Source organism: Megalops cyprinoides, chromosome 6 (assembly GCF_013368585.1).
Source record: "Megalops cyprinoides isolate fMegCyp1 chromosome 6, fMegCyp1.pri, whole genome shotgun sequence".
Taxonomy (NCBI): domain Eukaryota; kingdom Metazoa; phylum Chordata; class Actinopteri; order Elopiformes; family Megalopidae; genus Megalops; species Megalops cyprinoides.
The window spans coordinates 4,982,457-4,998,945 of record NC_050588.1 but is presented as its reverse complement, the minus strand read 5'-3'; the positions used below and the strand labels follow the sequence as shown (position 1 = coordinate 4,998,945).

General features: G+C 44.4%; 1 protein-coding gene across 1 annotated transcript; it reads left to right on the top strand.

Annotated features, from left to right (window-relative positions):
- Positions 1-972: 972 nt before the first annotated feature.
- On the top strand, positions 973-13,034 carry sephs3 (selenophosphate synthetase 3). Its single transcript, XM_036531229.1, has 8 exons — positions 973-1,420; positions 5,235-5,338; positions 5,889-5,996; positions 6,256-6,410; positions 6,744-6,834; positions 7,261-7,360; positions 8,719-8,931; positions 12,590-13,034. Exons 1-8 carry the CDS (start codon positions 1,102-1,104, stop codon positions 12,892-12,894), a joined length of 1,395 nt encoding a protein of 464 aa, XP_036387122.1. The 5' UTR covers positions 973-1,101; the 3' UTR covers positions 12,895-13,034.
- The last annotated feature ends 3,455 nt before the right edge of the window (positions 13,035-16,489 follow it).

Here is a 16,489-nt window from a genome sequence, read left to right as displayed (position 1 = left end):
CGTATGTTTCAACTATATACTATATTGTACTATACAATATACTTCAACAAGTTCAACAGAAACGAGTGTCGTTACTGTCGTTAAGTTTTAAATTCCTGAACTGTACTCCCTAAGAAAAGCTGAATACACATTTGTATCCCTATTTCAAAAAAAAACACAAACAAACATTTTTTTCTTATTAATTTATTCTATTGCAACGAATAAACAGTGATGCTGTAAGACTGTTTGATGGTTATCTTTTTTTTTCCTCCCATGTGGCGGCTCCTTTGGCGTAATGATACTATGATGCAATTAATTGTCTCGGAGTTCAATGACATGCCTTGTGCACAAGAATTATTTGGAGGTTAAAGAAACACCTTAAAGCTCCAAAGGCAGCATTGGACCTTTACACGTCGCTTTGCTTGGACTGTGACTCGCTTCCTTCGCATTCGCTTGGACCACTATACCTCTTTCTCACAAAATGCAGTGAATCGAGGGGTCATATGGAAAAGTTTCCCATGGACTTTTACATTTCTATTTTTATAGTTCTAGTTTTAATTGCAAAATCAAACTGAACAAAATGCTAATTGTATATCTGTTTAATTAAAACCTTGACATTTTTAGTGATTCAACCCGTTCAACAACAACGACATACTTACTTCTATTGTATGCAGCTCGTAGGCTCATTCCGAGTCAGTTGCTAGGTTAAATTCATCGGCAATGCATTTACATCCGACGCAAAGGGTGAAACCATTTCAAAATGAGAAGGGTGAGGACAGGAATGACGGTACTAAAATAAAAATAAAAAATTTAAAATGTTTTTGTTTTCACTCGCCTCTTTACGTACTAAAAATCTAAATCACAAGTAATTCATGCAACTTTTAATTGAAATATTTAATAGTAAATATTATACATATTTTTATGTACTTTTTTTGTATCTCCTCCCATATAATATTATAGTAGCGACACGTACAGTTTTTTCCGCCTCTTTGGCCGAGCATTCAAATATACAGCACTATCAGTAATTTCATTCAAACCGCCCATTATCTAATTTTGTCCCGGTTTGAGTCGCATAAGTTCTGCGACGTGCATGAAGGGCTCGACAGATATTTTTTAATCGACATGTCAGGTTCGGCTCCACCGACCCCTGCGGTCGACGCTGGCGGCGCGGCCGGGCTCGGAGTGCTCTTCCCCGTTGGTTATCAACCTTTTCAGCCCGAGGATCACGGCCTAGACCGTGGGTTCCGGCTCACGGCCTTCTCCGATATGAAAGGATGAGGCTGCAAGGTCCCTCAGGAGGCGCTGCTCAAACTCCTGCAGGGACTTGAACCTGACCGTCCGGCACAAGTGGCAGGGGAGGATGGGGGCACGGGCACAGGTGCCGGAGACGAGGCCTCCGAATATGGGCAACTTGCCCCGGTTACCCACGGCCCCCGATTAGGTAAGGAGCCATAGCTCGGGCAACATTTAATTAGCCAGCTAACTGGCTAACTTGGACATATTTGACAGGTGCAGCGTTAGCTAGAAAGGTAGCGTTGGCCACATCGGACCCCAGTGGTCTATTGTCTAATCCTAGCTTGCGGATCAGCTATTTTGCCATTACTGTACGACACATGATCAGTATGAATGTGAATGTACATGTATATGAATCGTAAATATCATACTTGTCTAGGGAAGGGGTCTCTATGCTGACCTAACGTTTCTAGTGAAAATGATGACTTTTTTTTTACGGTGGAGGGGTAGCGAAAGCAGTATTAAGCAGGCTAGCGAGTTAACCTTCTCTACGCAACCATATGGCCAGGTTCGGAAGGCTGCGTTTTTCCTTATGATTGGCTAACTTCAGTTTACTTCAGTTAGAGATCATCCAAGTCAATTGAAACCGTAGCATGACGTACCATAGCAAGCTATTAATCCCACTTCCAAAAGTGAAGTTATTCCTCACTTGGCTGTTTTTTTTTTTCGAAACCGTATGGGAAAACGTATATCACCTAGTTCACATAACGTTAGCTTTGTTGAACGTTTTGTGTCAATGTAGTTGTACAGATACGATGTAGCGAATGAATTTTGATTTTTAATCTGTGAAATAAAACGAGGTATCCTTATCGGGCAAGGGTGAACCAGCTAGTTTGCAGCTATGGGGCAAACTGCTCCTGTATTGTGTAGCTATACCTTTTGATTTCAGAAATAAGCTGCCAAACTAAAATTGTACATGCAATGGCGCCACCAAGATTGCGTAGACACGTGTAGGATATATCGGCTACGTTGGAAGTCTTGTACTAGTTTAAGTGACTTAACGTTAGCCAGCTAGTGTCACCAGTACGTGATGTGACAAGGATACAGCAATGGTGCTTGTATTTTTCTAGCTTGCTAGGTTAGCAGCTTTCTACATATATGTCTTTCCGTTGCCATTTATCATCTTTTAAAGACCAGTGGTGAAACCTATCGGAAGCAGTACAACGGGCATTTCAGTTAATTTTGACAGAGGCTGTTGTGAAAGTGATATATTCCTTGCGCGTCCCCTAGTATCGAAGGCCTTTGCGCCATTTTGTTGCCAAAATGTCTGACTTTAGCATGTGGGAGTGAACGCAGTTCATCAGTTTAGCAACGATCTGACACCACAAAGCAGTAATTAACTAATTAACAAGTTAATTGAAATGAACATCAGTCAGGGGTTCCACAGACAATATCACTGCGTTGTGTCAAGTTGCGTTGAACTGAAAAAGTGATTTAGTGCAACCTCTTTATATCTGAGTATCACTTGGTACCTAGCTAAGCCTCTGTTAAATGTGAATCAAACAGTGCATTTTATTTTTTATATGTATATCCGTTAACCGTTGGAGGTAATATCTGCATACTCATTTTGTAACACCTTCCGCATTTCATAAGCTCTGTTATGTAAGCGTTTTTAATGTAAATGAAAGAAGGCGGTGTTTAATGTGTAACGTTTTAGATAGTGGTTAAGTCTGTTAAATTTGTATGGGTTACCTGAATGGGTAACAGTGCTAGTTTATATATGACATATTCAGGTTTCAGACCTTATTACTCGCCTCTGTATGTTGCTGGCAGTATGTGCCTCACCAGCATCAAAGGGGAACGTATTTGCAGTTAAAACGTTTAGCCGCAACATTGCATAGATGGTACAGCTATTTATACACATTGTAGTGTGCTTTTTATTCGTGAGTGTTATTCTTGGTACGAATCTTGTAACCCATTTTATTAAAATTGATTTCTCAAATTATAAAGCTTATTTGAAAATATTTTGAAAGTGTTACTTCTGTATTCATTATGAAGTGGTTGTTATGATAGCGGTAAATAACTAGTTGTTATCCGTCACAGATATTTGGTAACAGTGGGTCAGCGATAAATGTTCAGTGCCTGCTCAAGCCTTGTAGCATTTAGTCTTGCACTATCAGCGCTATTCTACTTGTACACGATTTCTGCTTTGTCATCTTGGCTGTCATTTGAGCCCCTCTAATTGCCAGTGAACTTTTGATTTGTTTTTTGTTTTTTTTGTGTTGGGGGAGGGGGGGGGGGGTTGGGATTAGCTCCCATTGTGTGTTTTGCACTTTGTTCTAGAAACTAGATAATACAGCCTCCATGGATTGTGCTGTTAATATACAACAGCACTGCACTATGAACCTAGCTACTTAGCTACTCTAGTGTGGAAATGAGAGATTTAACCTACAGTGATGTGGCATCAGCAGTAATAAGTCTTAAAACCATTGTAAAATCCTTGCCTTGCATATTGTTGTGGGTCACATTTATCAAAGATGAGGCAGCATTACATACACATGGTCCAGACCAGAAGATTCTTCTATGACATGAAAATTAGTATCTTATCAGTTTGACTTTTTAGTTTCTTTTGTAGATACTAAAAGCTAGTTCATAAAAAGCAGTGGTGCAAATACAGATAATTCTTTTTTTTTTCCTAAGAACTAGAAGCTGTATTTATGACATTTAATCTGCATTTTACAAAAATATACACTGATATATTGTTAGCAATAATGATACAATGTATATTTTTTTTTACTTGGCGACAGTGCAAAAGTTAGATGTATGTATCTGGATTTGCTGCCACAATGACATGCTTATTACTGTAATCATTTTACAAAGTTAAAATGACGTTACTCATTTTAATCATTTTGAAGTGTATATATAGTATGGGATTGACTATGGATCTTTGATAAAAGTATTTACTAAAGGTCTTTTATTCTGCACTCCCCTCTTTCTAACCAATGGGTTGAAATGAGACCGCAGTGCACATCTGTTAAAAAAGGTGTTGTGAAAACTGACTGGCATATCTTTGTTTCTATCACTAACTCCTGAATGAAACCAGCACATAAGCTGAACTAGACAGAAAGAACATAACTACACTGAATCATATCTACCATATCACCAACACCCAAATCCTAAGTCTGATAGAAGACTGGTTATGCAGGTGATACTGGTCATTTTTCTTTCCAGGAAGACAGATGAATGTGTTACCAGCTTTGTTTTTATCTGCAACGTGATATACTAAAGTGAACCTGCACTGATACACTCACCTCTGTTTCACCATCTGATTGAGTGAACTGCTGAGTTGAGCCTGCGTGTCACTGCCGTAACATGCTGTGTTGTGTTTCTGTGCTCACACTCAGCTCACTGCACAGCTGAGCTGGGCCCATGCGTCAGTGCTGTAGGATCATTATGTTTCTGTGCTGACACACTCAGCTTTCTGCCTTGTTACTGTGTCAGTGCTGTAGGATCATTATGTTTCTGTGCTGACACACTCAGCTTTCTGCTGTATTACTGTGTCAGTGCTGTAGGATCATTATGTTTCTGTGCTGACACACTCAGCTTTCTGCCTTGTTACTGTGTCAGTGCTGTAGGATCATTATGTTTCTGTGCTGACACACTCAGCTTTCTGCCTTGTTACTGTGTCAGTGCTGTAGGATCATTATGTTTCTGTGCTGACACACTCAGCTGTCTGCCTTGTTACTGTGTCAGTGCTGTAGGATCATTATGTTTCTGTGCTGACACACTCAGCTTTCTGCCTTGTTACTGTGTCAGTGCTGTAGGATCATTATGTTTCTGTGCTGACACACTCAGCTTTCTGCCTTGTTACTGTGTCAGTGCTGTAGGATCATTATGTTTCTGTGCTGACACACTCAGCTCTCTGCCGTATTACAGCAATGCTGAACTGGGTGTCAGTGCTGTAACATGCTGAATGAGAGTTGCGTTTCTGCACTGACCCCACGCTGCTGTCCCTGCCACAGGTATAGGAATGGACTCGTGTGTGATCCCTCTCAGGCATGGGGGTCTCTCTCTGGTCCAGACCACTGACTTCTTCTACCCCCTGGTGGAGGATCCTTACATGATGGTGAGTTTCCGTCAGCAGTATTTGCTGTTCGGTCCTTTATATATTAGACTGGCTGGAGACTCATCTCGTCCCCTGCTCTCTGACGAGGCACCCTCAGTGGGACATACTGTCAGCTCATTCTCAAACATTATTTTTCGCTTAGCATTTGAGCAACACAGTCAATGGTAGTAAAAATACTAGTCATTAGAACAGTCTTATTCACTGTATTTTAGTGTTTGTTTTTATCTCTCCCTATACAAAAAATTAAATATTGACAATATATTTTAGAGAATATGTTTTTGGCTCAGAAATTGTATTGAAAATATGTAAATTATTGCCATTTTGGTATATTGCAGTATGCTTTTGCTTTGCATTAATATATTTTAAATGGATTTGCAATATATTGTCAGGCTTAATAATATATTTCTCAGTATATTGCAGTATATTTAGTTCCCTGTGGGTCTCTTTTGTAAATGTGAATGTGTATGTATTTATTTTGCTGTGTGTGTGTGTGTAAGAGCACTGTGGGGGTCAGTCTGTCCTCTCTCTCTCTCCTCCCACCCTCTCTCAGGGGCGCATCGCCTGTGCCAACGTCCTGAGCGACCTGTATGCCATGGGCATCACCGAGTGCGACAACATGCTGATGCTGCTGAGCGTCAGTCAGAAGATGAACGACAAGGTGAGAGTTTGCTCTGGGAATGTAGCCTCACGTCATAGCCAACTTTGTTTTAGAGAGGAAGGCACTTTATCGTTCGTAATCAAGATATGCTGTTTGTCACATGGATGTTGTACGCATTATGGTCATTATGGCATCTCTGTGATGTGATGGGCCTAGACAGGTAGAATGTTCATTTTGTGTCATTTTTCATCTACACGTGTGTGCGAGCATGTGTGAGTGAGTGTGTGCATGTGTAGTAATCTCAGCTGGCTCTCTCCAGGAGCGGGAACAGGTGATGCCCCTGATGATACAGGGCTTCCGTGATGCGGCAGAAGAAGGTGGGACGTCAGTCACTGGGGGCCAGACTGTCATCAACCCCTGGATCATCATTGGAGGCGTGGCCACTGTGGTGTGCCAGCCCAACGACTTCATCATGTGAGTCCAGTCCTCCCTCTGGGTGTCTGGGTTTGTCTCCCCTCATGTTTCTAAACAGCCTTTTTTTGTAATGCTCACCTTCTCCCCTCTCTCTTTCTCTCTCTCTCTCTGGCTCTCTCCCTCCCTCCCTCTCTTTCTCTCACTTTCTTTTCTGTCAGGCTTACCCATTCCTGTCTCTCACTTTTCCCTCCCACTCCCTCTCACTCTCCCTCTCCCTCTCCCTCTCTCTCTCTCTCTCCCCTCTTGTGTAACTGTTTCTTGTAATGGGATGTGTATGTTGTGCAGATGTGAGAGTTGTACGTGTCTCTGTGCTCACCTCTGCCTTCCCCGCAGGCCGGACAGTGCAGTGCCGGGCGACGTGCTGGTTCTGACCAAACCTCTGGGAACCCAAGTGGCCGTCAACGCCCATCAGTGGCTGGACATTGTAAGAGGGAAACTGGGGATAGCAGGGGGCAATCACTCATCATCCTTATGGTGAAGGCTGCAGTTTGGAGACTAGAGATTCCCGTTGCCTAGATTAGCCTAGAGGTGAAATTGTATTGCTCAACCATTGTTGGCTGTGTGTGCATTAGTTCCAGCTAGACTCACTCGATTAGGTTTGACTAGGCCTTAAATTGAACACAGATCTGGACTTTACACACACATTTGTTGCATACATATGTAATAGTATGTCATGAAACATTATAAAACAAATAGTACACAGACAAAGGTCAGGATAATTTTGGTACCAATAATGTTAATAATTGAGTTTTTTTGATAAGGATCATTATCTTGATTAAAAATGTGATTCATAATCCTCACACCAGAAGTATTTACATGCCCTCCGTCTCTCCCTCCCTCTCTTCTTTAGCCTGAGAAATGGAATAAGATCAAGCTGGTGGTGACGAGGGAGGAGGTGGAGCAGGCTTACCAGGAGGCCATGCTCAATATGGCCACACTCAACCGGACAGGTAACTCTTCTCTTCAGCCACCCCCAGTCCACTCCCGTTTGCTCTCAAAATGGCTTAACTGAACCAGTAACTCCCTTCTACTCAGCCCCAGGCCACACCAGTTCTTTCTGTGCTATAAATCTGCACCAGACATTCTACACCTGATGTTCTCCTAATGGTACACTTCCGCTGCAACGAATTTCGCTTTGCTCTCATTCAGTTTGGATGGGGGTGAAATTCGCTCTGACTGGGCGAAATCGGAGCGAATTTGCCGAAGCAGGCGAAATTGAGACGGCGAAATCCCAATTTTCTGCAAATGAGAACCACGTGAGAACCAATCAGTTCAGCGTGTGATGTGTTTGGTACGTGACGTTCTCTAGAGAGGTGGGAGTAACAAAAAAAGTCTGACCAAGATGGCGGAGGCTAAAGGCTACATGTAGCATGAAAACATGTATATGATTAAAAGATGTATGGGCAACCATTTGTGTCTACATCAACACGTTGTTGTTCATATGTTACATTAACTTAGCTGAGACAAACAGACCCCTGTAGATCATCATTTAAACACTCTAAGCTAGGTGACAGGATAACCGCTAACCTTTTCTGACACCACATATACACTACACAGATTGGTAGGATAGCCAGGCTAACTTTGGCATGAAAACATTTATATGATTTTTATGATGTCTGGGCAACTTTATCATCTACATTGTTACGACTCTGTCTAGGGTGAGGTGTAACATAAAATAAAAGGTGTGGACACCCCCCTTTCTTGTCTCCAGTCCAGAACACACACACCGTAAATAAAGCCAGGGTTCTTTTTTTAACACAAAACTTCAGGGGTGGGAAAGGCCAAAATAACAAACAGAACACAACTTACTGAGGAGAAAGGGAATAAATTACCTAACCAAAGAAAATAAGAAAATAAAATAGTCTCTTCCCTGACTCCCTAACTACCCAAAAACAAGAGAAAAAAAACCAACAACGGAAAACGGCACCCACCCCCTACTACCCGCTGGCTAAATAACAAAACGGTAACACAAAGAAAGTATTTACAGCTATTTACAAATTTATCAGAGAGCGCACACACAAGCACACATCAGCTAGCACTCTAGCGGTTCACGGACAGGCGTTAGCAGGAGGGGAAGCGCCGCCAAGTCCTGAGGCTTCCTCCTTTTAAGTCCTCCTGCTCATTCCTCACCCAATCACAGCAGGGCACTAATCTGCAAAAAAAAAAAGAAAACGGTGGGCGGAACAGCACGAGAGCGGGAGCAGACACATGAACTCCATACATCCAATGACGTAACAACATCAACACGAATTGTTGTTTGATACACTGATACACTGACATCTCTCTGTGTCTCTCTTCTGCCTCAAAGCTGCTGCGCTAATGCACACCTTCAACGCCCACGCCGCCACCGACATCACGGGTTTCGGGATCCTGGGTCACGCCCGCAACCTGGCCCAGCAGCAGCGGAGTGACGTGGCCTTCGTCATCCACAACCTGCCCATCCTGGCCAAGATGACCGCCATCAGCAAGGCCTGTGGGAACCTGTTCGGCCTGCTGCAGGGCACCTCCTCCGAGACGTCAGGTCTGCCGCCCTGCCGTCCTAACTATGCCCTGCAAAAACGAGGGGGAGGGGCTTTCCCACCATCAGAGCTGGGGACTGGGTGGAGCTGTGGAGCGTAGGCTTTTCTGCTCCCAGAACCACAGCCAGAAGCAGGAAAAGCAGAATGTCAGCCGCATGGTGAGGCTGGCGGAAGCTAGTGGCCGCCAGAAATTGCCTACGTTTGAGGTGGCAGATATGGCATCTTTAAAAAACCTGCCTGGGCAGCATGCTGGTAAAAGTCTGACAAACAGATAGGCCTACCTGTTTTTTAGACAAAATGAGAGGCTGTGATTGACTAAAAGGCTAAATTCTGTTAGCAGCTCAAGAGTCACAATTCTCCTTGAATACCTGAACGCTTATTTGATTGGTGTCAGTTGACTGCCCTGTCTTACCATAGAAATTTGATGCCTTGCAATCTTCCCTGATTGACCAGGCCCAGCAGGTGTAGAAGCAGCCAGATGAGGTGCCGTGGGTGGAAAGGCATGGGAGAGTCCTGCCAGCTCTCTCTTTTATAGTATATTTGCAGTTCTGTTTACTCAAATCCAGGGGTCTCCAACACGTCGCCCGTGAGCTACCGGTAGCTCACTGCCTGTTTTTGAGTAGCTTGCCAAAAGGTTCAAAGATGACAATACATAAATGCACCCTGGAAACCTCTTCCCATTTCAAATCAATCAAATACACAGATGTCCCACCCCCCTCCAACACAAAATGATATCAGCTGTTAATCAAATAAATTAGGCTACTGTCAAGTTTTCCAACACGTCGTCACGTCAGTTACCCTGTTACCTAGCTACTGCGGTAGCTGCTGAGCTAAAGCAAGGAGTTTGGTGGTGTTAGCAAGCCAGTTTTTAGCTTATAAAATAGCCAGATTTGTGATGAACAAAGAAAGTGGCCAGGCCAAAAAAAAATGCTATTTCCATGAGGAATGGGAACGTGAGTTTTTTTTTTTTTTTTTTTTCCCCCACGAATGTGAAGGACAAGTGTGTGTGCCTCATGCGGTACCAGCGTTTCAGTCGGTAAAAGATGCAATATTCAGCGCCACTTCATGGACATTCTAAAGCTCTTAACGTGGCTTAATGTTCTAAAACGGCGATCAATGATCACCAAATTTCTTTCGGACATGTCTTGTCATAAACCCTTTCACCTGTCAAAAAATCTAAACCGAAATCCTATGAGTATGGATGTTATCTTACATTAAGCGTTTTCCTCTCCATAAACGCCCATTATAAGGAAAAGGTTTAACGTGGCTTAATGTTCCAAAATAGCATCCAATGATCACCAAATTTGTCTGACCTCTCACGCCATTAACGCGTAGTAATGTTTACTGTGTTTTGTAGGACTTTGATATGAATTTAAGATGTTTTGATATACGCTGCTCAAAAAAATTAAGGGAACACTTAAATCACACTGTGGATCTCGATGAACGAAATATTCAAGTCAAAAGTCGTCATTGATATACATTGTGCAATTCGTTGAGAACAAAATGACATAAGAATGGTCAATGGAAACCAAACTCATCAACCCATTGAGGGCTGGATTCAAAATCACACCAATAATCAAAATGAAAAATCAAAATCAGAGGCTGATCCAACTTGCGTAAATTTCATCACGACAACTCATAATGTGGTTCAGAAGTGTGTATGGCCCCCATGTGCCTGTATGCACTCCCAACAATTCTGGGCATGCTCCTGATGAGACGGTGGATGGTGTCCTGGGAGTTCTCCTCTCAGACTTGGGTACCATTGGCTAGCACATGGAGGTTTGTGAGCCTGCAAGGATATGCCTCCCCAGACCATCACTGACCCACTACCAAACCGGTCATGCTGGATGATGTTGCAGGCAGCATAACATTCGCCACAGCGTCTCCAGACTCTTTCACGTCTGTCACATGTGCTCAGTGTGAACCTGCTCTCATCTGTGAAGAGAGCAGGTTCTCTGGAAAATGCCAGTTGAGCTGCATGGTGCTGGGCTGTGAGCACAGGTCCCACTAGAGGACGTCAGGCCCTCATGCCACCCTCACGGGGTCTGTTTCTGACAGTTTGGTCAGAAACATGCACATGAGTAGCCCGCTGGAGGTCATTTTGTAGGGCTCTGGCAGTGCTCCTCCTGTTCCTCCTCACACAAAAGAGCAGATACCGGTCCTGCTGCTTGGTGGTGGCCCTTCTACGGCCTTGTCCAGCTCTCCTCGTGTAATGGCCCATCTCCTGGTATCTCCTCCACACTCTGGAGAATGTGCTGGGAGATACAACAAACCGCCTTGCGACGGCATGTATGGATGTGCCATCCTGGAGGAGCTGGACTACCTGTGCAACCTGAATGGGCACTAGCAAAATGCAAAACTTGAGAAAAATCAGTCAAGAAGGATCAGGAGAGAGAAATGGTCTGTGGCCACCACCCGCAAAACCATTCCCTTTTTGGGGGTTGTCTTGCTGTTGCCTCTCCTGTCCACCTGTTGTCGCTTTCATTTGCACCAAAGCAGGTGAATTTGATTCTCAATCACTTACGCTTTCTAACTGGACAGGTCGATATCCCAGAAGTTCAATTGACTGGGTGTTACCCTGTGATGATTGAGTGTTCCCTTAATGTTTTTGAGCAGTGTATTATGTGTGTGACAGAGTGCTGTCACTACGGTTGAGTATGCGCTCTGACTGCCATACCAACAAGCCTGGCTCTTTGGCATTGCGGCCAAAGCTGCAGTTCGGTATCCCGTAGATCTGGGTTTGAGGCCGGGTGGGGTGACTGCTCTCGCCCCTCACTACAGTGAGCTGAAACGTATGGATACAGAATGTACATTTGACATGCTATTGATGTGAATTTAAGATACTTTTGATCCAAAATGTGAGCTTTGGATATTGACATTTGATACATGTATATACAAAAAGTAGCTTAATTCAGCTGGTTAATGTGAGTGTTTTGATACGTTATGCGAATAAGTGTGAGTAATATAAGACATGAGTAGCGCTCCGCCACTTTCATTTTTTCAAAGTAGCTCTCAGATGAAAAAAGGTTGGAGACCCCTGCCCAATTCTGTCGCAGTCCTGATGGTGGAAAAGCCCCTTAAAAGGAGAGCTGCAGTACACAACAGCTGTACCGCACGCTAAGCCAACTGTTTCAACTCCGTTTGGAAAAGAGATGGAGCCTACAAGTCTCTGGCATGAATAAATACGCTTACTTAATGCTCAGGGTATGATACAAGCTAACAATCGGGTGAAAAACAAAGAGCAGCAGGAATAAGATACATATGTAAGGCTGCATGCAAAATAATGTTTAGACTGAAAGAGATATCACTGCACAGGTGAAAAATGTCAGCATGGCCAGTTGGATGCTAGCATCGGAAATTGTGTCTCATTTCATACCTTTACATTCTGAACTTAATATCTTTAGTCCCAAGCTTGGCAGTCAGCACACCGTTAGTACATCTGTGGATCACTGGGATTGGGTTCAAAAAATGGGAAGGATGGTCTCAAAAAAAGCAAGATTAAGGTGATTATCACAAATGCTTTATTTCTGGGTTACTGTGGTCATCATCCCTGCAGGTTCCGTTTCCTCAGTGTGTATGTGTCTCTGTGTGTGTGTGTGTGTGTGTGTGTGTGTGCGCGTGTGGGTGTGTGTTGACGGGCCTTCTCTCTGTCTCCCTCAGGCGGGCTGCTGATATGCCTGCCCCGAGAGCAGGCCGCCCGATTCTGCGCCGAGATGAAGTCGAGCCGTCTCGGCCAGGGGGGCCAGCCGGGGCAGGAGGGCGGGACGGGCGAGGGCCAGCAGGCCTGGATCATCGGCATCGTGGAGAAGGGCAACCGCTGCGCCCGCATCATCGACAAGCCGCGCATCATCGAGGTGCCGCCCCGCGGCTCCGTCAGCGGGGGCCAGGAGGGCGGCGGCAGCAACAACACCAACAGCACGGCCGCCCCCAGCCCCACAGACATCCAGAGCACGGTGGCCAACTGAGCCGCACCCATCCAGAGCACTGCAGCACACTGAACCGCGCCCAGGGAAGGCACACCCTGTCCTCCAGGTCCCCCTTCTTGTGTTCCTCCCCCGTCCCCCCTGCATTATGGTCCTTTCTTGTTCTCACGCCTCATTTTCCTTTTTTTTTTTTTTTTTTTTTTTTGGCCTCTGCTGCCCTTCCCCTCCCTCATCCTGAGTGTGAGTGAAACAGTGTGAGCGTGTGTGAGTGAGAGAGTGAGTGAGTGTGCGTTACAGAAAGACTAAGTGTATGTGTCTGCAGGGAAAAGCATGAGTGTAGTCTGAATGAGTCCCACACGCTCCACAGCCCATGAGGTGGAAGTGATATATTAACCTTTACCTCTCACCCCCCCCTTTCCCCTCTTCTCCTCCACCCCCATATGCTGTCCATTTCTCCCCCCTGTTCAGCCGCAGGGTTGAGAGCGTCAGACCAAAAATTCCTTCCTTTTTCTCGGTGGGAGGGGGGATGGACAGCACACGCGTTCCTGTTGAGTTCCTGCTCTGTTCATGCTTCACCACCTTCTTTCTCTGTCATCGGAGGTCCCTGCCACTTTCAGATTCACATTCAATAGTACTAGTCAGATTAAGCCCAGCCCAGCCCAGCCCAGCATGGTTTGGCTTGCACTGTAGGCTGCTTTGGTCCTGGCTTGTGTTCCAAGCCACTCCCTCACTCCCAGCGCAGTTTCTAGCCTGTAGCCCGTGTCCTCAGTAACACACCACCGAGACCTTGATTTCCCTGCTTATCTCTGATCATCAGTCTGATGAGCTTACTATAGTAAGCAAAATGCTCACGCACAAGCATGTCTTTTTTTTTTTTTTTTGTCATCCTGAACCTCAGCTGCCATCCCGAGATGACCCTGCCTCCTTTGCATAGATAGCTGTGGTGTTTGCTGATGGCTGTCTGTGTTTACATCTGATTTAGCAAGTGTTCATGGTGAGATTAAATGTAATCCCCTTGTATGAAACTGAAATGTAGTTGGCCGTGTCAGTTAAATTGCTTGGCACAGTCAAACAGAAAGGCCAAACTCCTAAGCCTGAGATCTCCCAAAGGTCAGGCGCGCTCACAAAGAGCCAGCTAAAGAAAGTAGCTGTCTACATGTAATTTCCCTGAATGTGTTATGCCAGATAGCAGTTTCTTAGTTTTGACTCATTTCTGCTGTGGTAAGCCCACATCTGCCTCCCACTGATCCTCACCGGTCTTGTCTGTGAGGGGCCAACGTGGAGAGGTCATGAGGTCAGCTAGGGCATGTTTTCTCCCCCCGTTCCTGCAGGTTTGTTTTTTCCTGTTTGCCTTACAGTGAAAGGAGGCAGGGTTTTGTATCTATGCCCGTCCCCCTGGCAGCCAAGGTACATGGCAAAAAAAAACAAATCACTTCTACAATCCTCACTGGCAGGTCAGAGGTCGAGGAGAGGAGCAGGGCAGTTGCGTTGCAAAGTTGTGCTGTCAGATGCAGCGGTTTAGCGTTCGTGCTCTGAGGTCATCCTCCTGCCTTGCTCTGCAGCTCTTCCTCAGCTCAATCTGCAGTAGCCACCCTCCGCTCTGCTTTCATCTCCGTTCCGCTCACCGGAGCCCGAATCATCAGCAAGAAGAGCACACTGCCACCAACACACACAGCCCGTCACATTTTACACAGAAATCATCCTGATGTGTGCATATTTCAGTCAAGGTTAAGTCTGCGGGCATTTCAATCCGCGTCAATCCGTTTGCAAGTTGATTTGGTGGCGTCGGTTTTCAGGGGCTGCCAAATTTGTTTTGTACAAGGGAAAGGAACATTCCGTCAATTTTAGGTTGCTTCCTGCACAAAATATGTATAAAAAAACTTGATATCCTTAAACCTTTATGACACATTTAATTGTAATAAATTTTGTGGGAGACTTGAGGGAAGGAAAAGCTATGAAGTAGATTTGAATTGTGGGGAAAGCGTACATCAGAGTGCTATGTAGAACCATCCTGTTTGCCAGCGAAGATGAGGAATTCTTAAAGACGTATCAGTTAGGAAGTGGTTTTTAAACATGCGTATGGTCAACGTGTGCTACAAAGACAGTGCCTATATACCAAAACTGATACCAACATGGTGATCTAAAATGAAAGACAGGATTGTGCACTTATCTGTATGTACCCTGAGTGTGTGCATGTTTTGTAGATGTTTCTTTGAAAGGGTTTACAGGGGTTCTGCTTATAGACACCCACCATAACAGTGCCTCTAAGGTAGTGATGTATGAATTCGTGCTGGTGTTATTTGTTTGGTGATTCACATGGGTATCTGTTGGCACAAAGAAAGCGGGGTGTTTATTTCTTAATTTTGATGACAAATTTTGATGTTTATATACATTTGCTTGTGAATGGTCGTGACCCACCAAAGAGGAATTGTTTCTTTATGGAGTGATGGTGATTGTTGCCAATGATGAAACACAAGGGGCAGGGGAGGGGGTGGGGGGGGTGTACTGAACAATTGATGAAATGTTGTGACTAACTTTGGGAGGGGGGTATTTAATTATTGGGTACTGTTAAGCAGGTGGATTGTGTGAATAGAATTGCCCTGTTTTTTAATTTTATTTTTGTTTGGCTTTTTTTTTTTTGGTGATTTTGGGAGTTGTGACTTGTTCCTTGTTCCATTCTCTTGGTTAATTGAATATCCAAACAAATGCTTAGAAGAACATCTGGCTCCTCCCCCCTGGATCAGAGAGAGGCTTGAGCAGCTCCCTCTGGACCAATGGGGGAACCAGAGTTCTAGTTTGTCAGCTGATTGACAGCAGTGGCACAGAAATCTCCTGCCTACTTCTGCTTATGATGCTCTACCTTCCAAACCCCAGCCAACGGGGCTGGGTAGAGTTGATGTCACTGTAAAGAAGGGGGCAGTCCCTGAGCCGCTGGGTCCAATCAGCTGGCTTCTTTATGTTGCGTTTGATCAATTTTCACTCCTCAATCATTGCTGTCAATAAAACAAGGATGTAGTTTCTTTACAGTGTCTTGGCTCTGTTTTGTCATGAGTGTGCAATGCAATTCCTGATTTCACATGAAAAATGCTGTAGGATTGGCATTCTCTATTGTGGAAAAGTCCAACTCAGACATGGCAGTCTTTTTACGATGCAGCTGGTCGAGAAAAGTGTTACTGGCAGAAGGGAAGTAAGAGGAGGTCTCATACCAGCTAATGAGGCTGTGTTGGAACTCGAAACAGCGAAACAGTATAGGCTTAACTGGTTTTCTTGTTAACAGGTCTTACTAACAGGGAACATTCAGTAACAATTCTGTATTAAAACTGGCTGTCAAGAAGCAGATAGCCTTATAAATCTGTACAAAATGCTTTGTTTACGAAAGCTAGAAGTTACGTTAGTTGGTCAGTATGCATTTTTTAAAAATACCCCTGCAACACAGTATTGCCACCAAAAGGACACCAATTTACAAGTACCAGTCTAGGCTACAAAATATCAGTGCAGTCTAAAGGCGTTCCAAATGAACGCAAACTGTAACTTGGCCCTGAGGTTCTTCATTTCTCATTCTGAAGAGAACATCCTGTGTGGCGATATCCAGTGTGTGTATCTAGCACTGAGAATAGTTGGTGTAAACTATTCCACG